Source organism: Phocoena phocoena, chromosome 19, assembly GCF_963924675.1.
Source record: "Phocoena phocoena chromosome 19, mPhoPho1.1, whole genome shotgun sequence".
In the NCBI taxonomy this organism is placed as follows: domain Eukaryota; kingdom Metazoa; phylum Chordata; class Mammalia; order Artiodactyla; family Phocoenidae; genus Phocoena; species Phocoena phocoena.
Genome location: NC_089237.1, coordinates 1,423,710 through 1,450,660, shown reverse-complemented (window position 1 = coordinate 1,450,660; position 26,951 = coordinate 1,423,710). Strand labels below are relative to the sequence as shown.

General features: G+C 59.7%; 1 protein-coding gene across 2 annotated transcripts; it reads right to left on the bottom strand.

Annotated features, from left to right (window-relative positions):
* Nucleotides 1-681: 681 nt before the first annotated feature.
* AXIN2 (axin 2) lies at nt 682-26,122 on the bottom strand. 2 transcript variants are annotated; one of them, XM_065896971.1, is made up of 10 exons: nt 25,308-26,122; nt 17,161-17,322; nt 9,818-9,920; nt 7,465-7,605; nt 6,852-7,378; nt 6,476-6,673; nt 5,982-6,206; nt 5,471-5,566; nt 4,143-4,310; nt 682-808 (listed from the first exon to the last, which is right to left on the bottom strand). In XM_065896971.1, exons 1-10 carry the CDS (start codon nt 26,120-26,122, stop codon nt 682-684), a joined length of 2,562 nt encoding a protein of 853 aa, XP_065753043.1. The 2 variants fall into 2 exon arrangements, with proteins under 2 accessions (XP_065753043.1, XP_065753044.1); XM_065896972.1 differs by lacking the exon at nt 6,476-6,673.
* Nucleotides 26,123-26,951: the final 829 nt, after the last annotated feature.

Below are 26,951 nucleotides of genomic sequence, written 5' to 3'. Positions count from 1 at the left end.
AACTGTTCGCTTCTTTGCCGGGCGGGGCGCAAGGGGAGGGGGTAGTTTCCAGAATGGCTGGGGTCCGAAGACTACTTTTAAAAGACTCCCAAGGAGTTGTCATCTCAAGAAAAGCAGGAGTCGAGCCACATGGCTCCAGAAGGCCTCAGCCGTCGGGGGCTGGGCCCTGATGGGGAGCTCCAGGAAGTCACAGGGTGAACCTGGGGCCCCGGGGAGGCTCCCCCTCCTCCACAGTGAACCATCCTGTCCGACAGGAGGGCCCCCAAATCAAACCTCAAGACCTTTATGACAAAATAGAGCAGCGCTGGGGAAAAAAGATGCACCAATTTCTGTGTGTGTCAACGGCAGGACACCATTGTTTAAAAGTCTACGTTCGCTTGGAGAAACGCACGGCACAGCTTAAATCCTCTTTCCGTGAAACAGAACCACGAAAACTTCCTCTCTCCCCCTTCCGTGTCTAAAGCAGCATATCCACAAACTGGGGGCGGGGGAGTCGACTGTCCAATAAATAGCAGGAAGGATTCCTGTCCAGGTGAGCTACACACAGTCTCTCCTAGCTGATGGATCTGGAGCCCTAGGAAGTCATAGGTTATGCACGGTGGTCTCTCCAATACCCTCAGCGTCTACAAGAGCCAGGAGTCGTCCTGTCCGAGGCCGGTGGCCCGAGCCAGACGCCGAGGCTCAGTCGATCCTCTCCACCTTCCCCAGGATCCGGCCCTCGTACGTGGGCAGCACCACCTCGTCGTCCCAGACCTCCTCAAACACGGCTCCACACGCGAACTCGTTGCTCGCTTTTTTGAAGTAATACCTTAAAAGGAAAACCCAACACGCGGCTTGGTAAAGCTGCATTTTCTACTGGGTTTGAGAGGAGAGTCTGTCAGCGCTGGGGGCGAAGGGGTCTGAGAATGCCGCTACCGCGGGCGGCAGGGAAGTCTCCGCCCGGGTGTCTGCTTCGTGCGGCCGGTGGGAGGGCAAAGCCAGGCAGGGACCCCGGAGGCGGTGGCGGCTGGGCACCCCCAGCTGCCAACAATGCTGAGGCCCAGCACCGTCACCCGACACACACGGTGAGAGGTACCCTTTGCAGAGGACGGCTGCTTCTTTCTCCCCACTTTATTTTTGGGGGGGAGGGGCGGGGGAGCGCAAGGCGTGCCTGGAGGGGTGGGTCCCTCAAAGAGACCCCCGACTCAGCCCCCCGACCCGGTAGGAGCCTGCGGAAGGCTGGCACCTCTCAGGCTCCCTGCCTTCCAGCGCCCAAGGGCCAGCCCTCCCGGCTGGTGTCGGGCACAGCTCGGGCTGGCGGGGCCAGGACAGGCTGCTTCCCCTGTGGTCACCGCAGGAGGCGGGCAGCCCACTGCTTCCCGGGGTTGCAGCCACCTGCTCTCCCCTCTGCCCGGCCCCTTCCCTCCCCTCCTCCAGGGCAAACGCTAAAGGCCCCTATTCTGCCCGCTGATTAAAAAAGCTCCTTCCATCCCACCCGGGCTTCTTGCTTGAAGCCTGTTTAGCTGTAAGGACGCAAACGACCAGCCTGTCCCAGGAGAGTCATGTGTGAAAACTGCTGTCCCGCTCGGCCAGGCCCACCCGAGACCCTTCCCAGGACACGAAGCCAAGGCCTATCCCTCCCCGTCCCAGGCCAGGGAGACCCCTCAGACGCTTTAAACTCGCCCCTGCAAGCTGTCATCTTCAGCCAATAAAGGCCACTCGTGGAGGGAGGGTCACGGTCCCCTGGGGGGAGGGTAATAGCTTCTCAAAAAAAAAAAAGTAATTGTGTCTCAGGGTTACAGTGGTTTTGTTTTTGTCTTTTCTCCTTAAAAAGTTTTTTTCAATTCCCCTTGGTTAGAGCTAAATTTCCTCTTTAATGAAGGCCAGCCAAGTACTTTCATAGGAGATAAGGCTAAACCCAGTGAAACAGCTGCATTTAGTCAAGGGTCTGGGTTTCTGGCGTTCCCGGCTGGGCTAAGGCATCGGGGTGACCGCCCAGCTCGAGGGGGTCAGCGGAGAAGACGCTCTGGCACGAGGAGGGACTCAGAGTCCCGGGGGGCCCGATGAGAGCTGGGGGAGGGGCGCCTGGGCAGCGGGGGGAGTTCTTTCTAAATGAGAGCTCCAATGCCTACGCCACCCCGGGTAGGCCTCGGGCCCAGCCTGGGGGCTCTCCCGGCCCCTCTGAGCAGAGACACGCAGCGAGTGACCTTGTCCCTGACTGCGACCTCCTCCCCGGCCCTCCCCTGCGCCCCCAGACTTCAAAGGCACCAAGCTGCCCTCAGCTTCTCCTCCACTGCGACCTGCTTTGTGGCAAACTCTGCTTCCTTCTGCCATCTGGCACGTCTGCAGGGGCTGCTCTGAAGCTCTGCCATGCTGAGATTGCCCAGCGCGGCCCAGGTCCCCGCTCCCCGCCCCCATCCTCGCTGGGCTCCGGATGGCGGGCGGCGGAGAGGGGTGTGAGGAGAGTGTCGCAGTGCCACCCCGCCGGGAGGACGAGGCGCGGCGTCCGGTGCCCTCCCGACCGGCGGGCAAAGGGTCCAGCTCCGGCCCGGGGAGCCGGTGGAGCCGCCTAAGGCGGCTGGGAAGGGCCGCAGCCCGACCCAATCAGCAAGGAATGTGCCAGTCGCCCATGCGTGCGAGTCTGTGTGCGTTAAAGGGGAGGCCGGGGCTTCAAAGCCAGGCTTGCGGAGTGTGCCTTAGAAAACACTCCGAGCCAGACGGGGCTCGAGTGGCTGCGTGTGGAGCCGTCCCTGCAGCCTCTGCTCAGCGCCCCTCGGCCCTGCTCCCCTGAAGGTCACCTGCGGTTCCAAAGTCCAGCCGAGCCAAAGCTGAGATCAAAATGAATCCCTGGGGGGCACACTTGTGTAATTAGTTTCACCTTGTGTCTGTTCAAGATTAAAAAAAAGAAGAAGAGGAAGAAGGAGCCAGGCCCGTTCCCCAGTCCCCTGGTTCATTTCCAGAACTGTCTCTGCCCGGGCGTGAAAGGGAAAGATCTCAGCCCAGCTCCGGGCCCCGCTGTCGGTCACCTGCAGGGTCCCGGCCCCGAGCCATGTCCCTTCCCTGCAAACAGAGTCACTCTGAGCCACTGCCCAAATCTGCACCTCCCCTCCCCCCGCACCGGCCCTGGTGGAAGGGCTGGGGTCACGGGCCCCGGGGGTGGGCTCGCTGGGGGTCCAGAGCCGGCACGCGCCCAGCAGGTGGTGAAGTGCGTTAGAGCTCTCCGTGCCATCCCTGCTCGGGGCAGCAGCAGGGGAGCACCTTCCGGGCCCGGGCTGTCTCCTCTCTAACCTCCTGCCTCTCCTGCCCCAGCCCTGCACACGGCACTCGGGACTCAGCGGGATGGAACCCACGGGTTCCCTTGGGACGAAGGCTGCCGAGAAGGGGCAGGTAGGACTCTGGTCATCACCTGCCCCACGTCGAGGGGAAAGTGACCGAGAGATGCCCAGGGCCAGCCCCCGGCTCTTGAATCCCCTCCAGGGTCCGGCAGGCCAGGGTGGGCATCTGGACCGTGTAGAGGGGAGAGGACGCCGGGAGGGAGGACGGGTTCCCGTCCCGAGGCCCCAGCAGGAGGAGCAGCCAGCCCTGACCCCGCCCCCCCGTGCCCACCCACGGGTCCTGCCCTTCCTCTGTTACAGGCAACCCTGTCCCACATGACTTGGGACACCGAGGCTGAGGGAAGAGGACGCCGCCACAGTGCAGGCAGTGGCCTCTGCCTGTCCCTGAGCCTTCGGTGAGGGCGGCCTCTCCCAGACGTGCCAGGAGGGCAGCCTTTCAGCCTTCTCATCAGGCAGTCTCTCCGTCTGCCTGTTCCCTCCCTAGCTTTCCCCCGCACCCCTCGCCCCTTTCAGGCAGAGCCTCCACGAGACGGCCCCAGCCCAGCTCTCCTTCTGGCAAAGCCAGCCGACCCCTTGCTCCTAACCCTAACCCTCAGGCTCATCCACCTGGTAAAAAGAGCCCACCCAGGTGCCCACAGAGCCCTCCCTGCCGCCGCTGCTGCCGTGTCATCTCGGGGAGGGGTGAGGGGACAGCGTCAGTGAGACAGAGTGAAGCATCGCGCAGCCCCTCCAGTGGCCCCTCCAGGTCTGGCCCGGCCAGGAAGCGACCCTGGCTCTTGGTTCTGAGCAAACCAAGTCCGGAGCAGAAAGAAGCCATGGGACGCTTACCTATAATTTCCCTTTTTGCTGAGCTGCTCTTTAAAGTGGCCCAGGGTCAGGCTCTGAGCCTTCAGCATCCGCCGGTACGGGATTTCCTCCCCGCAGAAGAAGTAGGTGACCACCAGCTCGCTGGCCTGGAGAGCATGCACCCCTGCCAGCTTCTTTGGCTCTTTGTGACTGAAAATAAGATGGAAAAGCAACAAGTCCCGCATTTGAAGGCAGCAAGCACGTGTGCACGTACGTGCACGTACACACCCGGGGGCGCTGTCTTCAGAGATAAAGTCGGGCTGCAGCTGTACACCACGAGGGTGCGGGTCCCGATTCACAGAGGCAGCCACCTCTGGTGGACACACGGTCCTCCCTCGGGTCATCTGTGTGGGGCAACCAGGAAGGGACCGTCTCCTTCCACCCAATGGGAGGACAGAGCAGTGTCCATCAGGGGGGCACCAATGGGGTGCTTGCCAAGGAAGATGAGAAAGAAGAAACCCACCCAGAGCCACAGGGACACACCCAGGAGTGGCATGAGCCCGGAAAGCCAGAGCCCACTGGCGGGGGGTGGGGTCCGCCCTCAGTCATCTCAACTTCTGCGTTTTTGTGGAGTGGCTTAAAAAAAAAAAAAAAAAGAGGCAGGCCCGGACAGCTGGTCAACTTAAGGTCCACCAGCTGTTAACAGGGTGGAGGTCTTCTCAGTTCGAACACTGTTCATTGCTCACAATGAACAAGCTAACCAAGAAAACTTTAATGATTTAGGCCACTTTAGATCTCTGCAACCTAACGCTTTTTCAACGCACCACCCTGGAGTGAGACGAAGCCTGGCTTCCCTGCCCAGTTTACAAGAGTGTAGGTTTAGGACAGGAATCATGGGACCAGTGGGGAAGATGTGCTGCTCCCCCCGCAAAACAGCAAAGATGGTCCCCTCTCCGTCCCTGCAATGGTGGAGAGGCACCCTCCCGCTCAGTGTGACACAAAGATGGTTTTCCAACTCGCTAACTTTCTGGGCTAATGGGGACAACTTTTCCATCTGGGTTTGGGGTCCCTCTACCCATCAGCTAAAGGCTTTCCCATCTGAGCTTGAGTCCAGGAACCCTGAGCCATCCACCACTTCAGGAGGGAACACTTGTGTACAAGTCATGATGCGTTTCTTGGTGCAGATGGGGTTTTTCGAGATCCTAATTTACGGCAACATCTGGGTTTACTGTTCCTTGTCGCTCATGTGAAAACGAAGGTGATTTTATAGACTAAAAAAAAGTTTTCAAAAACCACAGCCCCCGATAGAGAATTCCCCGAAAACGAAAGCCTCTGGGCAGATCTCAGCAACACCAGGTAAAGACACTCACTCTTCCGAAGCCAGGCTTGGGCTGGAGAAGGGCGTGGCTCCTGGCTGACCAGTGGCCGAGTGGTGCCTGTCCCTCTGCTGACTGGCCACGCAGCACCTGAGGACACCAAGGACTTAGACGGAAACCTGCCGTCCCCAGGGCCAGTGGGAAGCAGTCAGAGAAGCGCTCTCCCCGGCCTCCGACTTCCATCCCCGCGGAGACCCAGCCAAGGCCTTGTGTTGACGGCAGCCCCTGGAGGCCTGGCAGAGCTGTGCTCAGCCCCCCAGGAGCCCAGCACTGGGCGCTGCAGCCCAGGCAGAGGGCTGAAGGCTCTAGAAGCCCCATCGGCCACGGCTCCTCGCAAGCTCACCTCACCGTTAGGGACCTTAGGGACCTTCCTAAGGGAACGGGAGCTGTGAGGGCTGCCTCCTCCCACGCCTCGCCAGGTCCCGGGTAGCCCTTCGGCTAGCTCAGGGGAGCCGTTCCTAGAGGCCGGCGAGGGGACCCGCCACCGGCCGCCCCAGCCACTCACCGCTGCTTCGGGGGCTTGGACACCTCCGCCAGCCGGCGGCAGGCCTCCTCCAGCTGCGCCAGGGTGTTGGGTGGGGTCAGGGGAGGCACCGCAGGGTCCTGGGTGAACGGGTGGGCGCGGGGGGCGGCGCGGGGGTGCCCGCTGCTGCCCACCCACAGGTGGTGACGGCCGGCTGGGGACGCTCGGGCGCACTCCAAGGGATAGGCCCGCTTGGTGCTTTGGGCACTGAACGGGCAAGGGCGAGAGAGAGCCGAGGGGAGACACGGGATTAGGGGGCCGGAAAGCACGACTTCAAGAGAAATCACGGAGACAAGGGGAGAAAAGAAAACGCGACGGCAACACGGCTAGGCGCATGGCCCCAGCGCGGCACTCCTGCGGGCCGCCCAGTCGGACGCTCACGACTAGAAGGGCGGGAGCCGCCGGCCGTGGTCGCGCTCGGCGCAGAGGGCCCCCCACCCACACCCCGCCCCGGGGGGCGAGCCGGCCGTGTTCACCTGTGCGGCTTGGGCTTGCCCGGCCGCTCGCTCTCCAGCACCCACTGCCATACGTCCTGTGCCCGGTCTCCCTCCTCCCCGGGCGGCTGCAGCGGCCCCGCTCCGCCGGGGGCCCCTCCTTCCCAGGCTGGCCCAGCCGGGCCTGGCTCCGAGCCTCTCCCGCTCCGTCGGGGTGGGACGGCGCCTCGGCCACGGCCGCTGCGGGGAATGAGGAGCGCATCCATCCCGGGGACCCCGGCCGCCTCTGCCTCCGCAGCCCCTCCAAACCGGCGGGCAAAGGGCACCTGCTGCCCAGCCCCACGCCCCCGCCTGCCCCGCCGCCCTCCCTGCGGCCCAACGCCTCCGCCCCTCGACCCTCCGACCACGGGACACCTACCCAGCCTGCGCGGCCGCCGCGGGCTCCGGCGCCCCGGGGTGGCTCTTGCACTTGGCGCAGCAGGGGTAGTCGGCGCCCCCGGGGGTGGGGACGGGGCAGGGGCAGCGCGCGCGCTGGGCGGCCTCGGCCTCCACCTCCTCCCGGGTCCGGGGGCCGGCGTGGTGGTGGATGTAGTGGTGGTGGACGTGCTTCGTCGTCTGCCTGCTCACGAAGCCCCGGGCCCCGAGGAGGGGGCAGCCGGCTGGGGCGGCGGTGGGGGGGAGCAGCGGGCCCCCGGGGGGCGGGGGCGCGCGGTGCTGCAGGAGGTGGTGGCGGCGATGCTGGTCCGGGGAGCGCGCGCGGGGGCTGTAGCGGCCCACGCCCGGGGACTGGCAGCCGGGGGTCTTGAGGACCCTGGACAGGTGGTCGTCCAGGATGGTCTGCGGGTCCTCCTCGTAGCTGCCCGATGGCAGGAGGGAGAGGGGGTGCTGGGTGGGCCCCGCCTCCCGGGCGCTCAGCGCCAGCTCGGAGCCCTCCTTCTCCTCGTCCTGGAAGGCAAGGTAGCGGTCGGGGAGCGCCGGGGTCAGCAGGAGGGCCCCCCCCAACCTCGGGCAGGGGGCGGGGCGGCGCCCACCTCTCGGATCTGCTGCAGGCGCTCCTCCAGGCTGTGCCGCGTCTCCAGCTCCAGCTTCAGCTTCTCCAGCCGGGAGATGAGCTCGGCCGCGAAGGCAGCGGGCTCCACAGGGGTCATCTCCTTGGGCAGGCGGTGGGTTCTCTGCGGGGCGCGGGGAGGACACGGGGCGGACGCAGTCAGGGGGCTGCCCGGGCCTGGGGACGGCGCGCCCATGGCCGCGCGGAGAGCGGGTGGCGCGGGGCCTGAGCTGCTCGGCCGCTTTATGCGCCGCGGCCTCGGCCTCATGGAGAGCCATGGTCCCGGCAGCGCGTGCCGCAGGCAGGGGCAGTTGGTCGCACTGCGAGGGGCCCCGCTTGCCCTCCCTCTGGAGTACAACCAGCCCATCAGCCGCTACTCTGAACTAGAAAATCTTCAAAGACTGTTGTCAAACATCAAAAAAAAAAAAAAAAAAAAAAAGGCAGCTCTCTGCGATGGGGAGGGGAGAGAGCCCACCTCAAGGAATAAAAAGTAGAGCCTAAACAGAAAGGGAGCTGGAAATGTAAAAAATAAGATTGGAAGGGCGGTGCGCGGGGGGAGGAAAAAGGGGGAGGGGGAAGAAAAGAGGAGTCACAGGGCCCAGATCATACGCAGCGGTAACGTCTCTCCTGGCCGTACACTGCGCACCTCTGAGGCGGCGCTGTCTACCGCCGCCCCGGACCCCCTCGTGCTCCCCGCCCCTGCGCCCGTCTCTTTGCACAGAAAATGGAAAGCAAGCTGCTGCTGGCTGTAGCAGAACACTGCTGCACTCGGCTGCCTGAAGCGCATCTCCCGAGGGAAAAGGGCGCATCTCCCGAGGGAAAAGGGCGCATCTCCCGAGGGAAAAGGGCGCATCTCCAAACCGGGTATGGGATACAAACAGGCACGAGCACGCCGGCCACCGCCGCCAGCAGGGAGGACCCCCGCGGCCGGCTTTCTGTCCCCCTGCCGTCGTCTGGTACCCGCAGCCCCCGCCCCTCCTGGTTCTGCCCCCTAGCCCTCGTTTGCCTCCTGCTTTGGCCCTTTTCTTTGGGAGGGGGCGGGATGGGGGCAGCAGAGAACCAGCCTGCAGAGGCTAGCATCTCCCCACCCGAGCCGCACATGAGAAAACAATCGCACACCCCAGGACAGAATCACCTAATTCACAATCCTGGGGGGCCGTACAGCTTTCCTTGAACACACACACCTCTCCCCAGTGCCCCCACCAAATCAAAAAAATTATATATATATATATATATATATATATATATATACACACACACATATATGAATACATCATCGATACTGCTGTACGGGTGGGGGGGATGTTATTGAGGGGGGGATGCTGGAGGTCCCCAGAAAAGCAAACTTAGTAGGCTAATTTTACAAATTTAAGTCTTCCCTGGACTGTCTGAGGGGCTTCAGAGAGAAGTGGCAACAGTCCACACACTAACGCAACGTGGGATTAGCAACTCGACGTGTCCACTTCCGACGTGTGACATCACCGACGGACAAATCGGATTCTCTGAAGCCGGCAGGAAGGACTCTGCAGAGACGCTGCTCTAAGCTGGGCACTCTCTCCCCTCCCCAAAGAGCAGCTGGACCTCCGGGTACCACAAGAAGCACAGCTCCTGAGACGCAGATGGGGCAGCTCTCTATGTGTGGGGGCCACGGGCTGGCTGCCCCCCGGGACTTGGAAATCGTAGGGGAGGACCCGGAAAAGCCCTCCACACCACGCTGGGCTCTCATCTCAATCGCAGGAAGGAGCTGCTCACGGGATGCTCAGACACTTATTGGGAGTAGATTCAACAAGCAGGCACTAAGCCACGTGCTGGGGTTGGAAACAGACAAGAAGAGGGACAGCCGACCTCCAGGGCTTCGGAGGAGAAATGGCCGAGCACAGAGATGAACGGTGACTGAAACGACACAGCCACGCGGGCAACGCAAGGAGAACGTCCCAGGATGCGACCCTCACTCAGGGGGCAGATCCCTCCAGCCTCATCCTCTCTCTCTTTCCTTCATTCAGTCGACCAGCAAGTGTTCAGTGAGGCACTGTTCTCGCCTCCGTGGTGGGATGGACTTAACGGGATAGCCCAACGCAAAGCGCCGGTTCCTCCCACCCTCCCACCCTTCGCTGCTTCGCTTCTTTCTCATGGAGTTTTCTTTTTTGAATCGAGGAAATGGAAAAGGCCGACTAGGGCATCGTGGGCGCCCCTGCTCTGGGTTACACCCCAGTGAACCGCAGATCGCCCCTTGCGTGGCCCTCCCCTGCCCTCCCTCCCCCCCAGGTCCCAGGCGCGCCGGCCCCCAACCCTTCACTCTTCCTCCCAGAAAAGAGCTGCCGGCCGACCGTACTCACCGGGAAATGAGGTAGGCACACCTGGCCGTTGGCCTTCACGCTGCGATGCATTTCTCTCTGGAGCTGTTTCTTACTCCCCCCGAGGTAAGGAGGGATTCCATCTCTAAGGGAAAGGAAAGGGCAGAACCCACCGGCTCACGAGGAGGCCTTAGCGCACGGGCCGACTCACGCGCGCCCGCCTGAGACCCCGCCGACAGACGGGGCCGCGCACCTCCTGGAGCCGGGAGCGCCCCCAGACTCTGGGCGCTGTGGCCGTCCTTGCAGGGAAAGTGAGTCCAAGGCCCAACCGCCACATGTCCTGCCCCTCAAGCCTCTCTGGAAACGGCCCCCAGCTCCGATGCAGGAGTATCAACCTGGGAAGAGCTCGTGTCTCAGAACCACACCCACCGCAGAGTGAAGGTCCCCCTATTTTACAGGTGCCCCAAGCAGGAGACTAAGACCCCTCTGGTCCCTCCGACGGTCTGTTACCACAGCAACCAGGGACCAGACCCACAGAAGACTAAGCCAGGCGCCGGTGGAGGGTGTGCGTTACCCTCCAGCAGTCAACCTCCCAGGCGTTCCTGAATGTCTCCTTTTTATCAGCCACCGGCAGGCATCTCTGGGCTCCTTCCTTCCCTCAGCTCCAAACCCTACTGCCCCCAACCAATGGATTCTCAGATCCGTGACCAACGTGGGCATAAAGAGAAAGCCCCTACTCCACGGTACTCTGAGCAATTCATCCAAATATCTGAGTACCTACTATGTGCCAGACCTTGTTCTAGGCTCCAGGCAAGAGAGCAGCGAAGGAAGGGGATAAAAATGCAGACGACTGCCCCGAGGAAGCCTGTGTTCTAACGGAGCGGAACAGGTAATAGGCAAAAATTAAAAAGCAACATCTATGGCAAGTTTGAAGGTGGTAAAAGCACCGTGACGAAACACACTGCAGGAAATGGGGAGTGAGGACGGCTGGGGCGTGGAGCTGCATTTCGAACAGGAGGCGGTGGTCACTGAAATCCTCTCCATGGAGGTGATTCTGAGCAAAGACCAGAGGCCAGAAGGGCCCCTTAACGTTCTTCTTCACTATATTTTTAAAAAGCAAATGGAAGAAGTTTAAAAACAACTCTACCACCGCCACCTCCACTCCAGCTAGTCTGCACTAAAAACAGGACCCGGAGTTGCTATGGTTTTGTTTTAAACTTTTGTTCTTGAAAGCAGTCGGACAGTCAAGGTGTGATCATCTTCCCATTGCTGTTCCTTCCAGAAGCCACTTATGGACAAAAGCCTCAGGGTTCACACATTTCCACACGGAATCATCCTTCGAGGCTGTAAGTGTTGAAATTAGCTGCTTGGCTATTTCCCTTTCCCTGGTGTTTTGTTCATCAACGGGTGCTGGCTGACCAGCGGTAGGTGACGATCAGCTGTGCCTAAAAGATGCCAGGAGCGGCCTGGGCCAACTGGTCGACCTCCGGCTCCTCTGCATGGCCGCGGATTCCGGAAGGCTGCTGACCTGGGCGGGAGAAAAGGGCTGCCGCCTCAGGGATGCAGTACAGATACAGATGAACTGACCTACGAGCCAAACCTTGGAAAAGAAGCACTTTATAAAGTCCGATCGTACCGAGGGTACAGGCGGGGAAGACAGGTCAACGTAAGGCAAGGACTGACGCGCGCGTGTGAGTCCTGTGTCCCAGGGAAAGGCTGAGGGGGGTCAGACAGCGAGCGCTGTGGAAATGGTCAGCCCGTTGACCAGTGAGGTCAAGTCTCCTAGGCAGCCTCCTACTCACTAAGGCCTGGGACGGAACTGGGCCCGTGAAGGTCAAGTAGGAGAAAAGGTTCTAAGTCTAAAAACTTCCTGAACCACGTGGAGCTTCGTTACAACTTCTCACCCCAGGATCACTCACAAGACGTGGGCCGGTCGCAAGCAGGCCTGGCTTGACCAGCAACTAAGGGTCATGCCCGCCGACTCCAACCCAAGGCTGCCGGCCCCCCGTGGACTGAGTGATGTATAATCCAACCGCACCCTCACAAAACCCCTAAATCGCCACAGTTTATGGATGCGCAGAGATGCTCCAAAGCTCTCCTGGAATCAGCCGGCAGGTCAGATCCAGGCTTCTAATCCAAGCCACTGGTGGACTCCAGAACAGGCATCCTTAACTCAAACACGCACAGTCCAGGCCCAGCTGGAGAAGCCAAGCTTGCCGATGGTCTGAATGCGGGGGACACCACTTCCTACGCCCCCACGGGGTCACCTGGCATTCTGAAGGGGTGAATGGGGGGTTTGGGGAACATCCTGAAAGTCCTGCTGATCACTTAGTGTTCGCTGGCTATGGGGCGTGCCGGCCCCCCATCTCCCACCTAAAATCCCTTGTGGGGTGCGGGTAACGGCAGGGGACCAACAGACTGGGTCTCACGATGGTCTGAGCAACAACTTCTGCTGCCCCAGGGCTGCAAGACAAGGTCCACGTTCCAACCAGCAACTCTTCCAGGGCCGTAATAAGAGGATGGCTCTGGCTCCAGGCCTCTTCCAGGCAATCCTGGGGGTGGGAGTCAAGCACCCCGTGGATCCCACCGTGACACACACGGGGCTGCACGAGTCCCAGGAGGCCCCCGCCTGTCCCCTCCAAGACTCTGACCTTGAGTGTCCCCCAGAAGCCTTTGCTCCTTCCCCTTGCCTCCCAAGATGAAACGAGCGGTAAGGCTTTCACACCTCTCTCTCCTTCTCTGTATAAAGCAGGAGAAAGAAAAGTGAACTGGGGGAGGCAGAGGGAGCAGGTCCCTGGCCACTTGAAGGCAAGAGGAACAAATGCATTTTTAAACCACTCCTCCAACCAAGAACGTGCCCACCACAGCCAGGGCAGGTCAAGGGTCCAGCTGTAGGCAAGGAAACGCGAGACCAGCACAGAAAAGGGAGACCGACTCGCAGAGGCTCAGAGGCTCAAGAGGCACCTTCAAGGAAGCGTGCCTTTAATCCCACCCCCACCCCGACCCCCCCAGCCAAGAATCTTCTTCCAACACAGCCCCTCATTCCAGAAAGGGGCCTCTCTTCTTTGTATCCAGGCTCTGAAAGCCTGTGATCAGTTTCCTGGCTTCTCAGGACCATGAGCTGACCCGTGTCTGCGTCTCGGTCCCCGGACGGCCTCCTTTAATTATAAACATTTTAGTTAACGCGCCCGCTGCCGGGCCCAGCTGTTTCTGGGGAGCGCTGGTTTCGAAGTGTGGACTCCACTTAGTTGCCATTTAAGCCGAGCCAATTAGTTTAGCCTTTTGACTCGGCCGTGCCCAGCCTAACCTGAATGTCGCTTTCCGGTGGCTTTGAAATAGCGGGCTGACGTGCACACGCGTCCACTCGCAGTTTCGTTTGGCCACCACTCCGAAGGCGGCCTCTGATCACAGCCAACACCAAAAGGCCGGTTTGTAAGATAAGGCACTATTTGAAGTTCACTCAGATGCTTTCCCCGGGGTCCAAAGTAAACCCATAAGTAAGATATAAGGAAATAAAAATAAATATCATAAAATAACCTGGGCCACCCTCTGTGTGAAAGGCGACAAGAAGGTCTCGGGCTGATCTTGTGACACCCTGAGCAGAAGCACCCTCCGATCGCGCAGATGCTGATTTCAGGAGCAGCTCTGCGCAGAGAGAGGTGTCTGCCACCTCCATGCTGTCCTCCTGGCTTTCACTTCCTAACGGAGGCCACACCTGGGCGCCAGGAACCCGCTCCTTCTGATGTTTCTAGCGTGCCCCCAGCTCCCGCCACTGCAATCCTCCTACAGCCCCCCGCAGTCCTTCTGCCCAAGGGCTGGGGTTGAGGACTTGGCTGGGAGTCTAACTTTCCAAACAACAAAAACTAAAAAAGCCATTTCTTCTGACGATGTGGGTTTCAGAGCAACGGGCTCGTGAGAGGGCCTGCTCAGAGGCCTTGTACGAAGACTCAACTCCCCAGCCATCTGAGACGGGGCTTTCTGCATGGCGGGGAACCAGAAGTCGGCAGCGGGCCCTGGACTCGCCAAGGACAAGGCCCCTCGACCCAGCTTCTCCCGGGCTTCGTGCAAAGGCCCTGGGACTTCACTGCTTCCCTGGCAAGTGAGACGACTGCTTGTGTCCGATGAACTCCACCTTCTGGAGTCTACTGAAGGCGTCCCGTGACCCCCGCGCCTCCCGCCCCCCGCCCAGCTGTGCCCCTTCCCCAGCCCCCAGCAGGGCAGCCAGCCCCGCCCCCCGGCCTCTGTGCCCACGAGAAACGGCCAGGGCTCCTTTCATGCCTTACGGGGCGCTCCTATTCACTAGCGCCAGGAGGTTTCAAAGGGGCCTGCTGCCCTCTCGTCCCGCTAAGCTTCCCCGACTCGGTTCAGCTCCGCGTCCCCCTCGCATTCCATCGCTCGCTCGGGCTCTGCTCTGTGCCGGGCCCCAAACTGGCCCGGCCGAAGAGGGCTCTAATCCCGGCCCAGGACCCCGGGGGACCTGCCCGACGGGCCAGCCGGCCAGAAAGCACCTCGCCCGGCCCGGCTTTCAGTGCCTGCCAAGCCTGCGGGCCCGCTTGCGCACCGTCGGAATGGCTCTTGTGCCGAGACCCCTTTCCCACGCTGATGGGAAACGTGGGCCCGGTGGCACCAACATGCCCACGTGGGGTGTGGCTGCGCCGGCTGCATCCAATAAGCTGCCCTAGAGGCTGGGAGGAGGACCAGAGGCCCCCCAGCGCTGATGTCAGAAGACGGGCTCCAGCACACGAGCCCCAAGTCCCCAGGGACCCTCCCTTGCCCCTTGGGGTCCTGGTTTTCTCATCCCCAGCACGAGGCAGCTGCGCCGAGGGAAGGGCTGGCCACGCCCTGAGGTTCTGCCACCTGGGACCCGGGGGCACCTGCTGTGCCCCAGAGAAAAAGCTGCCGAACGAGGGATTTGCCCTCTGTCTCGATTACCAACACGGACCCTCCTGGCCCACACGCTGACCCTTGCCGCCCAGGACAGCTGGCTTCTCTGATCCCGGAACGCGGCTTCCCCGGGTGGTGAGGGCCTTAAGCCCACGATCGCTCTAGCTAAAGGCGGGAAGGGTGGGCAAGGGCTCTAAAGTCATCGTTCGATAGAACTGGGGGTTTTTCTTCTGGGCATAAAAGGGGGTTAAAAAAAAGAGGGGAGAAAGCATTACTTACTCCTCCCTCCCCCTCCCCCTTAAAAAAGAAAGCTGTGTGGTCACTAATAAATAAAAACAAAAGAGACTCAAGGTAGCTCAAAGGTCTCATTATCAACTACGGGGCCTCACGTTCACGTGGGGCCGGAGGGAGCAGGCCAAGGGCAGGGGCCTGTCCGGCCCGGATCTGAGTTCTGTCTGTGACGGGAGTAGTTACGGGAGCGCTGGGCGTTCCTCCCTCCTCTGTAAAAGTCACAAGCGTCGGCCACCTTTCCTACTGGGTCCTGCGGGGCTCACCCGGGTATGGGGACTACACCCGAGTTATCTCATCCTGAACCCAGAATCGCACGTCCGTGACGGGGAGTCGGAGGCCAGCCAAAAATAACCTCGCAGGAAACTCAACAGAGGCCTCCTCGCCTAAAGGAAACTACATCTGGTGAAGGAGGGTCGCTCGATGCCCTCGTTCAAGTCCAGCTCACTCTTACTTTACACGTGACGCTGACTACCTCGTCATCCAGACACTCGTTCAAAGCTAGAGGAATGGTGCTGCTGGAGACAAGCGCACGAGCGAGAAAACGACAGCAGGCAGAAGGGCAGAGAGAAGAGAGGAAAACCGTCATAAAAAGGGGGTGAGGCACCAGTATCTCCAGGGGCAGAAAGCCTTACACAATTTTGAATTCTGTGAGATGATATTACAATGGAGAATGAAAACAGACCTTGGGATTAATTATTTGAATCAAGAAACAAATTATGCCTTGCCTGATACTATTGGATAAACACAGAGCGAAAGCACGTTGCTTTAAGGAATACGTCCGCCAAAGGATAATATTTTTCAAGTACAGTAACTTAGAGTTCAGTCGATATGGAAAACTGACCCCTGTGGAAGCCCTCATTCCTTCACTTTGGATGAAAGGTGTGTTCCCTCCCTCCATTTTCACTCCTGCCAAAGGGCTATTCTCTTATTAAACTGGAACTTTTCACCTTAAACATCTCCCTCCTTTTACTAACAGGGGAATCTGAGGTAACACAATAAAAGCCACCAGGAAAATCAACAGTCGAGTCCCAAACCAAGCCGTCTACTTTCCTTTCAACTGGTTCCACACCGCAGGCCAAGCAACAGATCACCGGCCAATGGAAACCAGATCATTTCAAACAAACTGGGAGAAGAGCCGGTCCCGTTTTGGGACGCAAGCTAGAAGGAACAAACTCGACACAAGCATGCCAGAACTTACAGTGGCTCCACAGGCCTGCCTCGCAAAACGGTTCCCCTAGCAGAAGATCCTCCTCCAAAACGTTTGTAGAAAAGCCTCCAAAGACCACTTTTAGAACGGTGGTTCTCAACTGGGTGCTGGGAGACGTGCCCTGGGGAGTCTCGCCCAAGCCCAGGCCCTACCTCCTCCGAGCCTCCTGAATCAGAATCTCCAAAGTTGGCAGGAGACAGGGACGCCTGGTCCACCTCCCCACTCCACTCCCACCCACCTGAGACTCACAGGGGATCACTGTTCTCCATCCACAGAGGTCACCACTGCGTGACCTCAAATGACCTCCAACTCAAAGCACGACCCTGCCCCGTGGCCTGCTGACCACATCAGACCACCCTGATGGCTTGGATTGCATCCAGAAATGCCAGCCGTCCATCTGCAAAAGAGCTGAGGTCAGAAACTGCTTTGGAGAAAACCCCCAGTTAGGGGCAGAGCCCCGGCTGCAGAGGGAAGACGCCCGCCGACACCTGATGAGCTGAGCGACGGCCGCTTGAGCACATCCGTGAGCGAGCCTGGCACGCAGTGTCCTGGAGGGAACCCTGGCTTTCTGACCCCACCTTCACTGAGCCCCCAGACACATAACCTTCCCAGGCCACCCCACCTCCCCACCTGCTGGCTCTGCAGAGGGACACCTGGATTCAAGACCCTCTTCTGCCCACCGGGAAGGCAGGCGAAATGATAACCGGAAGAGGGTCTTTTAAACTCAGGGAATCTGTGGATATTCACCTTAACCTCCTACCTTAGTTTGGCTTTCTTCTGTGAAGGTACCGTTCAACCCCCTTCCAAGGCTCTAAGCTTCACTCCACCCAGGCGACCACAGGAGCCAGACCAGGCCCACCCCTGGGGCCTACTCCCCTCCCATCCAACCGACGTCCACGCGGACACGGGTGGGATCGGCAAAGCCAGGTGAGGACCCTGCCCCATGGCCTGGCGGGTCACACGGCCAGCCGCGTGCGTGGTGGGGAAGCCAGAATGTACTTACACGCTACTGTCCGTCAGGGACACGGAATCGTCGGCCAGTGCATCACTGGATATCTCGCTGTCGTTGGCGCTGGTGGCTGGCGCGAAGATGCAGCCGGAACCCACGTGGTACGGATTCACCGGATCGCTCCTCCTGAAGGACCACAGCACAGCATCACCGACTCTCACCCAAAACCCAGGGAACCGGGGGACCCCAGGACAATCCCACAACGTGCTCCAGGCCAGCCTGCTGCCCAGGGCTGGGTGCTCCTCTGGGCGGAAAGCAGGGGCCACAAAGGGGCCTGCTGAGCCGCGGCTCTGCCAGGGGACAGGGGACCCCAGGGGCTCTTACAGAGTTCTCGAGAGACACCTGGAGGGAGGACCCTGCTCTTAGAGGGGAGGCTAGGGAATGACCGACGGGATGGAGTGTCCTCTCTCCCTGCGCCCACCCCCAGGCCTGTACGGGGAAGGAGACAAGAGGACAGCGAAACTTCCACACTCCCCCCACCCCCCCCCCGGGCTCTGTTAGCAGGGATCTGAGAGGCAAACAACTAGCGGCTGGGCCTGGCGAGTGGACAGACGGACAGATAGGCAAGTTCAGGACGCGGTCTGGGGCTTCTGTCCTGCCCCGAGCTGGGCCTCGGCCCACAGCCAGGCTGCCCCCCCAGGGCCGCCGAGGAGCAGCACAGCGGTTTCCAAGGAAGGTCCAGGCCCTGCTCCGGTGCCTCTGCCCCGTTCTGCCCCCCCCACCCCCCCCCTCCTCCCAGAAACGCCAGTGTGCCGGCCCAGCTGGACTGCATTCCTCTTGTGTCACCTGCTGTGTCTCCGCGAGGGCCTCAGTGCGGGAGGGAAGGGAGAGGCAGAACCCGCCGTGGTCGGTGGGCTGCGGGAAGGGCCCTCGTCTGCAGAGAGCCAGGCCCGCTCTGCCGGGGCCACCGAGTCCAAGTAAGGGAACTTACTCCATCAGGCCGCAGCCGCCAGTCTGTAAAGACGGCCTTGGGGTTGGCGGATGAAAGGGGCCCCTGAAAGGTGACGGCACCTCCTGCCTGTGCTCACCGAGCCCCAACCCTTTCGTGAGGTGCACAGCCCCGGTCTCTGGTCCCCTGGCACCCATGGCTTGGCAGGCGGGTCCCTGTGACGGGGTTCGGGCAGGGGTACCAGAAGGAAGGCACGACGGCGCCCCTGACACACGCCACCTCCTCCGGCCCTCACTGCCCCTGGGCGGGGAGCGCGTGTGCCCGTTTGACAGATGTGCCCGGGTGGCCCCGCAAGCACAGCAGCCCTGGATGTCAGAGCTGGAAGCAGCGGTTGTGGGATGGACTCGTGCGGCTCCCATTCAGCCTCTCTCTCTGCCCCTGTTCAGAGACCAGCCTCGACGTTTCAAAAAGCTCTCGCATAAGAGGCAGGATGAGTGACCTGGAAGAGGAAGTCCTGGCCCTGCAGTGTCGGAGGGGGCGGGCCGGGAGGCCGGGTGGCTCCCCGGGACGGGTGGGAGCAGATGTGAGGACCAGGGATGGGAGAAGCGGTGGACAGTCCTCCCCAGCCTGGGGCAGGAGGGCGTCAAGCTGGCTGGGTGAGGGGGAGCCGGAGGCTCCCCCAGCGGCACAAGGGGTCTGGGGGGGCCACCAGGCTGCACTGAAGTGGCCGTGGGGCAGGCAGGCAGCCACTGCACAGTTTGGCGGGAGGGAGGGCAGCGGGGCTGGGAAAGGTGGGAGAACAGCTCGGTTGCTGTCCTCAGGGGGCCTATCCTCTAGCTGCAGCGACAAAACAAACAAGAGCGACACTAATTATCCAGCCCAACCCCACCGCCCCGAGATGTTAACGAAGCCCGAGGGCCACCAGGACTTAGGGCTCGCTGTGGGCAGGGCCTGGTTTACTCCCTGCCGCACCCTCCCCCGGCCCACGGCAGGGGCTCGAGGACTGTCTGTTGCCCGATCGTCTTCACGACCCCCCAGGGAGGTAACGGGCCCCAAGCAGGGGCCAAAAACCTTGTCGGAGGCCACCCGCTGGAGGCCCGGCCGCGTGGGACCCACCTCCGGTCACCTGGAGGAGGTGACGGCAGCAGGGACCCCGAGGCTGTTGGTCTGAGCTAGGACGGAACGTCAAGCCAGATTCCAGGAATGTGGCGTGGGTGGAGAAGTGACCAGAAAGTGCAAACGAGGAACATGGCGCTTGAACCCATTGACCGCCATGGCCCAGCGACCTTGACCTGTCACCTGGACACTCTGGTCATTGAATACCACGGGCCAGCGACCTTGACCTTGTCACCTGGATACTCTGCTCTCCCCCACCCCGCTCCGCCCCCAGGATTTTCTACGATGATGCAATGAGGCTGGTGAGATCTTCCATGACGTAGAACCGGTCCCCACGTCCTCAGTGTAGGATCTCCAGACACCAGGGCAAGAGAGAGAGGAGGGTGGTGAGAACCAAGGAGAGGCAGTTGGTCTTTCTGGAGAAGAGACGAGATGAGGGATGATTTAGCGAGAACAGTCTCCTAGCCGATAAGGAGGAGGGTGGCTCTGGTGGTATTGCCACTGAAGGTGGGACAAGAGGAAACGGCGTACAAGCCAGAAAGAAGAAATCACTTCTCCACGGCCAGGGCAGCCCCAAGGGGCGGGTGAGCGCAGGTCACGGGGTCGCCCAAGGCTTTAAAATGGCCCAAAGCCCCCAGCTGCCTCAGTGGGCCGCTGCCTCAAAGCAGGATGGAGAAGCTGATGGACTTCAGGAATCAAGTAACACAGAAATCAAGAGGCCGCGGGCTGGTGCCGGCCTGGCTCCCGGCCAGCTGGGTGACCCCAGGTGTCACAACCTCCGTGGACACAGGGCTCCACTAAAACAGCATGCAGCTCAAACACGGCCACCTGCACGGGGTCCGTATGTTCTCCGAAAGGCCCAACGAGGGCACTGTTTACGGGGTTGGCATAGGAACGCTCCAAAACACCACCCGCCAACAAAAACAAGACTTCTTGGGTGACACTGATCATGACAATTACACGTCGTCAGTGCGTTTCCATGGTGGAGGCCCGTCCCGTGTACGCGACTACACGCTCCACGAGGGCAGGGACAGGTCTGTCTTCCCCATCTGGGTCTCCCCAGCTGCAGGTAGCGTGGGGCTCGTGGCAGAAGCTCAAAGCTTTTTCCACTCAGGACCAAGCGGGCTGCTGAGGGGTGTTTTCGCCTAAGAGGCGTAGCATGGAGATCAAAAGAGCCAAAATGGCCTTAAACCGCCTTCACACACTCTTTGCATCCCTTCAGGGTTGCTATCTTCGTGGTATTAACACATTAACGGTGCCCCAAGCATGAGGGTTGTTAACTCAGCCTCTGCAGGGAGAAAATGATGCAACAGAAACCCCTCCCTCCCCAACAGAAAAAGGCACCTCGCTCAAATCCCAAGCGTGGACAGAGTTCTGTGCTCCCGGTCAGACACACGGGTCCCAAAATAAACTCGTCTCCCTCCCTTCCAAAATAGAGGGCTACTGTGTGACCGGTAATTAAAAATGGAATATACTGCTCTTAGCTCAGCTGCCTGCAATAAAGTATTGGGATTTTCCTACCATCATAACAGGACAAGGCAGACGAAGGTGGCAGCCTGTGGGGAGAGACAGAGACTCAATTTTTTAAGAACTCAGAACTTTGTCAAAATCATCACGTAATTTCAAGAAACTGAATTAGAGCTGCTTTCTTGTGATCGCTTTAAAAAAAAAAAAAAAAAAAAAGAAGAAGAAGGAGGGAAGAAACTCAACCACATTACAGTAATTGTGCCCAGATGCTCTGAGTATTTCTTCAGGGCTGTTGTGCTCCCAGTTGCTGCAAGGGTTTTAAATTCCTCTGGAGAGTAAAGGCCTATGTACAGATTTTGCACTGGGCATCCATCCACAGACCTGGTTTGCAATTTCAATAGGCAAAGGGCTTTCAGCTGTCAGGTAGCAGAGGCTCCTGGGACCTTAAGGGAAGGGAAATGTGGGCTCCTCCTCTGCCCCCCACCACCATTCTTATCTCTTATCTCACTGAGATGCTGCAGGCCCCCACCTGCTCCCCAGACACCAGGGCAAAGCCCATACAGAGAGCACAAAAGACGTGACCTTTGGGACCCCTTTCTGGGTCCCCTCTCACAAGAATGCAACTTAAAAAGTATTGGCTTCTAAGGCTGTGTGCTCTTCTTTTCAAAAGCCCTCTGACGGGGGCTTCCCTGGTGGCGCAGTGGTTGAGAGCCCGCCTGCCGATCCAGGGGACGCGGGTTCGTGCCCCGGTCCGGGAAGCTCCCACATGCCGCGGAGCGGCTGGGCCCGTGAGCCGTGGCCGCTGAGCCTGCACGTCCGGAGCCTGTGCTCCGCAACGGGAGAGGCCGCAACAGTGAGAGGCCCGCGTACCGCAAAAAAAATTTTTTTAAAAAAAACCCCTCTGCCTGGAGCGAGAGAGGCCAGGCACGCAGATGGCATCAGGCAACACCCTTCTGAGAGCAGGCAAACTTCAACAAGCGACAAGCGTGTCCCAGCAAAGCGCCCTCCTCAGAGCCTGCATCCGCTCGCCGTGGCCCGCTGCTTCCAGCACAGCTTTCCTCTCGCGTCATTTTCTTTGATGATGGAGGCCAAGCTCGATTCCAGTGGCTTCGCATAAACCGGCCCCATCAGCGAGCGCTCTGGGGGGACAGGAAGTGCTGGGAGCCGGCAGAGGGCCACCTGATGGGGCCCCCTGACTTTACGTGAGGCCAGAGCAGAGGGTCCAGTGAGAGACAGGTGAGACCGCCCAGGGAAGGACAAGGAGAGAATCCCAACCCCGGCTCCGAACTCCACAGCCCCTCTGCACACGCCTCCAGCTCCAGGTGTTGTGTGTGTCTGTGTGTAGTCTGTGTCTGTAGTCTGTGTGTGTGTGTAGTTCGTATGTACGTGTGTGTGTAGTCTGTGTGTGTGTCTATGACTGTGTCTGTGTGTGTCTGTGTGTGTGTAGTTTGTATGTACGTGTGTAGTCTGTGTGTGTGTGTCTATGCCTGTGTGTGTGCCTGTGTGTGTCTTGTGTAGTCTGTGTGCGTGTGTGTAGTCTGTGTCTGTGTGTAGTCTGTGGGTAATGTGTCTGTGTCTGTAGTCTCCGTGTGTGTAGAGCCTGTGTGTCTGTGTGTAGTCTGTGTGTACAGTCTCTGTGTGTGTCCGTGTGTAGCCTGTGTGTGTTGTCTGTGTGTGTCTGTGTGTAGTCTGTGTGTGTCCCCGTGTGTGTGCTGTCTGTGTGTGTGTCTGGGTATAGTCTGTGTGTGTAGTCTGTGTGTATAGTCTGTGTGTGTGTGTGTGTGTAGCCTGTGTGTCTGTGTAGTCTGTGTGTGCGTCCGTGTGTAGCCTGTGTGTGCCTGGGTGTGGTCTGTGTGTGTAGTGTGTGTGTGTGTCTGTGTGTAGTCTGTGTGTCTCACCCTGGCTCTGGGTTATTTACAGGGACCATGAGAAGCCCAGGCCTCCTGCCGGACCACTCTCCAACCTGAGCCCCTCCCTCTGAGGACCATGCCCGCTCTTAGGCTCCAACTCTTTACATGAAACCTGACACCACGTCAGCAAGGACACAAACAAGTCATTAAAACGAGGCTGCTCTAAGCGCTCAAGGAAATCAAAGGGCTTAAAGACCAGCCATGCCCTTGGCATCCAGCTGCCCAGACCGCTACTCAGCAGCTGGTGACAGGGACCGACCCCTCGGCAGGGCAGGACTCGGGGCTCCTGGTTCATTCACTGCACCTGGCCTGACAAGTGGCGGGGAGGCGGACTTGACTTGGGGCCGATCCCAGACCGAGCTGCGAACGCGAACGCGCTCAAGTTCCGCAAGCAGAGTAAAGCCGCGGCGTGGGGAGGGGACATGCTGAACCTTCACAGTGGACACGTGCTAGAACCCAAGGCTCACTCTCTGAAAGTGGGACCCGAACCTGCTTGGCCCTTCTCACACAACCGGTGATGAGTACCGTTCAGACATCTCCCTTCGCAACGGGCTTTCCTGTTTACTATTTTGGTCCTAATGTTATAGCAACCTGTGACATAAACTGAAGGGAGGGTTGTCCGCTCCCTTTACAGAGGGCACACGGGCTTCAGAAAGACTTCAGCCCAGGTGGTAAGAGGCGGTCCGGGCTGCAACTCGGGTCTCTGAATAACTCAGGGCAGCTCCTAATAACACACCTCAGGCACCCTTGAATACCTCGCATGTTAAAAAAAAATATCGGGGTGTGTCTTAATTTCTCTCTGATGACGCCCAGGTAAGACATGTGCAGTCCGGGTAAGATATGTCGTCTCTTCCCGACAGTGGGAGAAAACACACACACGAATCTAGTATGGAAAGCCCAGAGGCCAGCGAAAGGTGTCATTTGTATATGAAGACCCACGGTTCCCAACCAAAAGGCAAGCGCCGACACGCAAAGCACCCCAGGCCCTGCATCCAGGGTCTCCGATGCTCCCAAGGGCCCGCCCCATAAAGCTGAACCCTAGTGACAGCCCAGCCGGGGGGCTGTGGAAGGGGGAGGGGCTCGCCAAGGCTGGGTCCTACTGCCCACCCGCGAAGGGGAGGGGTCACAGCAGGGTCCCACCTGGGGAGCCTGTCTCGCTCCAAAACCACACGGGGCGCTGTTTACAAAGGTGGTGCTCTGGGCCCTGACACTGGGGGACACAGAAGCCCCACTGTCTGAAGGCTCCCGGAGAACCTGCCTGACCACAGGCCTTAAGTAGCCTTGGCGACCGCTGCCAACCTGGAGGGCATGGAGGCCAGCGGGGTTTACCCAAACGTCCACCTAACAACAGGGCAGGGGTGGCAGGTGGCCCCTGACTGCCAGCCACAGAAGCCAGAGCCAGTATCTTCCTCCAAAACAGCCTGAAGCCATAAGCTTAAAGATGCTGAAACAACTCCGTTCACGTGATCCTTGGCTCCCTCGCAAAAGCCAATCCGTTCCCACTTAAGGTGTGGACCAGAAGACTGCGCGCAGACGGTCGGCTCCCGAGGCTGCAGGCGCGCCCCCTGGTGGACCCAACACAATCCTTCCCTCCCTGCAGGGCCACCCCGAGATCCCAGGCTTCCAGGCTCAGACCCCGCTCCTCTGCCCCTCCTCCTGCCTCGGACCCTACAGAGGGAGGGTAACCTCCAGAGAGACAGCCGCCAGATCGCGTCTGCCGTTCCGAACCCACGGAGCCGGACACAATGGACAGCGAGATAAGCGGCTCCCGGCCAGGCCCTCCCCTGCATGCTGTCCGCAGCAACCTGGGATTGAGAGGCTCATTCTCTTTTTGGACATTTGGAAGGGGAGAGCGAGAAAGAGACAGAAAAACTCATTCTAACAGGAGGTCTGAAGTTGCCTCCAAAGGTCAAGAATCTTGAGACTTGGCCATTCTATAAAGAACCATTTGTCTTTGAAGCCTCGAAGGGGAAGGTACTCTTCCCTTCTCCAGTCTTCTCCGGCCAAGACCTCTTCTCCATCAGCACCAAGCAACGCAATAATCAACTGGGGTCTGATCCTCGGGCCGCAAGCATTGAAAACCCAGAATAATGTACCAGCAGGCTCCAAAGCTAAGGGCCCTGCATTCGGGAAAGTCACAGGGCCTCCCCTCCTTAGGAGGGTTTCTTGCAGGGTTAATATCTCATTCCACAAAGAGAACCGCAAGCCCAGCTGTTACGCCAATCGCTGGCTCTTATCTGAACTTAAAGCTCAATGGATCCCACTTATCCCCACGGTCGGTGGGCACGCACGTTATTTCCTGGGGCTCCGCCACAAGCCAGGTGCCTCCCTGGCCACGTCCATCCTACTCCCTATGTCTTAGCTGTGAACAACCCCTTCCCAAACCGGTGCCTGGTAGCTGGTGAGTCATCCGCCTCAAAAGCTGCTGTCCTCTCTCCACGCGCCCCCCCCAAGACTGGCCCAGGATGGTAAGTGACCCGCATTAACGCACACTGCCTGCCCCTGTGTGAAGCCAGCACTGGAAGACTGCAGGTATTTAGCTGTGTGTGCATCGCTTTCCCGCCCCTTTCAACAGCAAAACGCAAGATCGAAGCGTTCGTGGCCGGCGGTCCGAGCTCAGGACAGGCCTCTGTCAGCCTCAGCAGTACATGCATCCGTCCATGCATCCGTCCATCCACCCTACTTAACTCAAGACATCTGCAAAGGCCATCTCATCCTCCAAGCTCCCCCCAGCCCCTCACCCTCCACCAAAGGCTCACCTGTATCCATTCTCCACAGTTTCTGTGGACCTCACACCGACTGTGGCCCTCAGGGTTTTGCTGGACAAGCCGACCACGCTGGGGGACAGTTTGCACTTGAAGTCAGCGCAAGTCCACTCTTCCTCCTCATTCAGCGTGGGGAGGTAGCCACACACGAGCTTCAGGCTCCCCAGCCCCCCGCCGCCCACGCAGGCTGGGTTTTCACCCCCACTCCTCACGTATTCGAGGTATATATCAGAAGTCAGAAACATCTGGTAGGCATTGTCCTCCATCACCGCCTGGATCTCAGTCTGCGCCTGGTCAAACATGACAGAATCGATCTGCTGCTTCTTGATGCCATCTCTGATGTAGGTCTTGGTGGCAGGTTTCAGCTGCTTGGAGACAATGCTGTTGTTCTCGATGTACCTCTTGTAGATCGCTTTGGCTACTCGTAAAGTTTTGGCATCCTTCAGGTTCATCTGCCTGAATCCATTGCAGGCAAACCAGAAGTCTAAGGTATCCACGCATTTCTCCCTCTCCAGGAAAGTCCGGAAGAGATAAGCACCGTCTTGGTCACCCAGCAAGGAGTGCAGGGACTTGGTCCACCTGGTCAGAGGGGAATCCGGAGACGCCCGCCCCTCCGGCTCCCCCAACCCGTCCTCATTCCGCCTGGCATTGGAGGAGACAGGCAGGGGTTTGGCGACCGGGCCCTTTCCCACCCCGGGCTGGCACGGTGGCGTCTCCCCTTCTTCGCCCGGCACTGGGGGCCGCGGGGCATCCTCGCGGAAGCTGCTGCTGGGGTCTGGGAGGCGAGGCACCAACACAGCGCTGCTCATGGCGAGTGAGTTCTTCTCGCTGAGTTGAGGAATTTTTTTTTCTCCTTCCAGTTCCTCTCAGCAATCAGCGTGGTCTCTTTCTCTCTCAAGTCAGCAGGGACTCATCTGAGCCTCCTTTCTGGGAAGAAAAGGAAAGGGGGGGGAGGTAGAGGGAGAGAAAAGGGTATTGATATAATCAAAACCAGATCTACCCAACATCAAAGCAAGAAAGTAAACAGGCTTTTCAACTCCTCAAATTCAAATCAAGCAACCCAGCTATCTGCGAGGTGCTCATCTAAAGTATCAGACGCTGCTTTTTCAAAGGCGAAATCTGAGCTCCCTGCACGCTTCGGGGGGAGGAGGGAGGAGGAAGGGGCGGGGAAGGGGCGCGGGGAGGGGAGCGGGGGCGGAGGGCTCGGGAGGTAGAAGACACCAGCTTCCAAAAACCCACCGGCCCGGGCGCACGCAGGGCGGCCCTCCCCTCCCCTGCCCTCCCCTCGCCCCGACAGCATCCACTCCAAAGACGCGCAACCCCGCGCCGCTGGGCCGTGTGCAGGTGAAACCAATTTCGGTAAATTTCCCCACTCGGCTCTCCGCACAGATAACTCGAGCTCCAAACGCGCCCGTCCCCGGCATCTGGTTCCCATTCCCCCCACCCACCCCTTCCCCCTGCGCCCCCTCCCACTCCTTAAAAATTCAGAAGAGCCTCGACCGAGGAGGAAAGCCCGCCCAGCACAGGGCGGAACGGGCGCCCGGACTCCCGGCTGCAGCCCCCGCCCCGCAACCCAGATGGAAGCGTTCGCTGCGCCCCCACCTCCCGCCAAGAATCCGGCTCAGTCTACACCTCGGT

What these genes read in the sequence shown, in the direction of transcription:
- AXIN2 (XM_065896971.1), bottom strand. Translation starts at nt 26,122, where the DNA reads ATGAGCAGCGCTGTGTTGGTGCCTCGCCTCCCAGACCCCAGCAGCAGC. An exon ending in ACTGTGGAGAATGGATACAG is followed by an intron (nt 17,323 to 25,307) that starts GTGAGCCTTTGG and finishes GTTTTGGGTGAG; the next exon opens with AGTCGGTGATGCTGTGCTGT. An exon ending in GCGGCGGCCGCGCAGGCTGG is followed by an intron (nt 6,674 to 6,851) that starts GTAGGTGTCCCG and finishes CATTCCCCGCAG; the next exon opens with CGGCCGTGGCCGAGGCGCCG.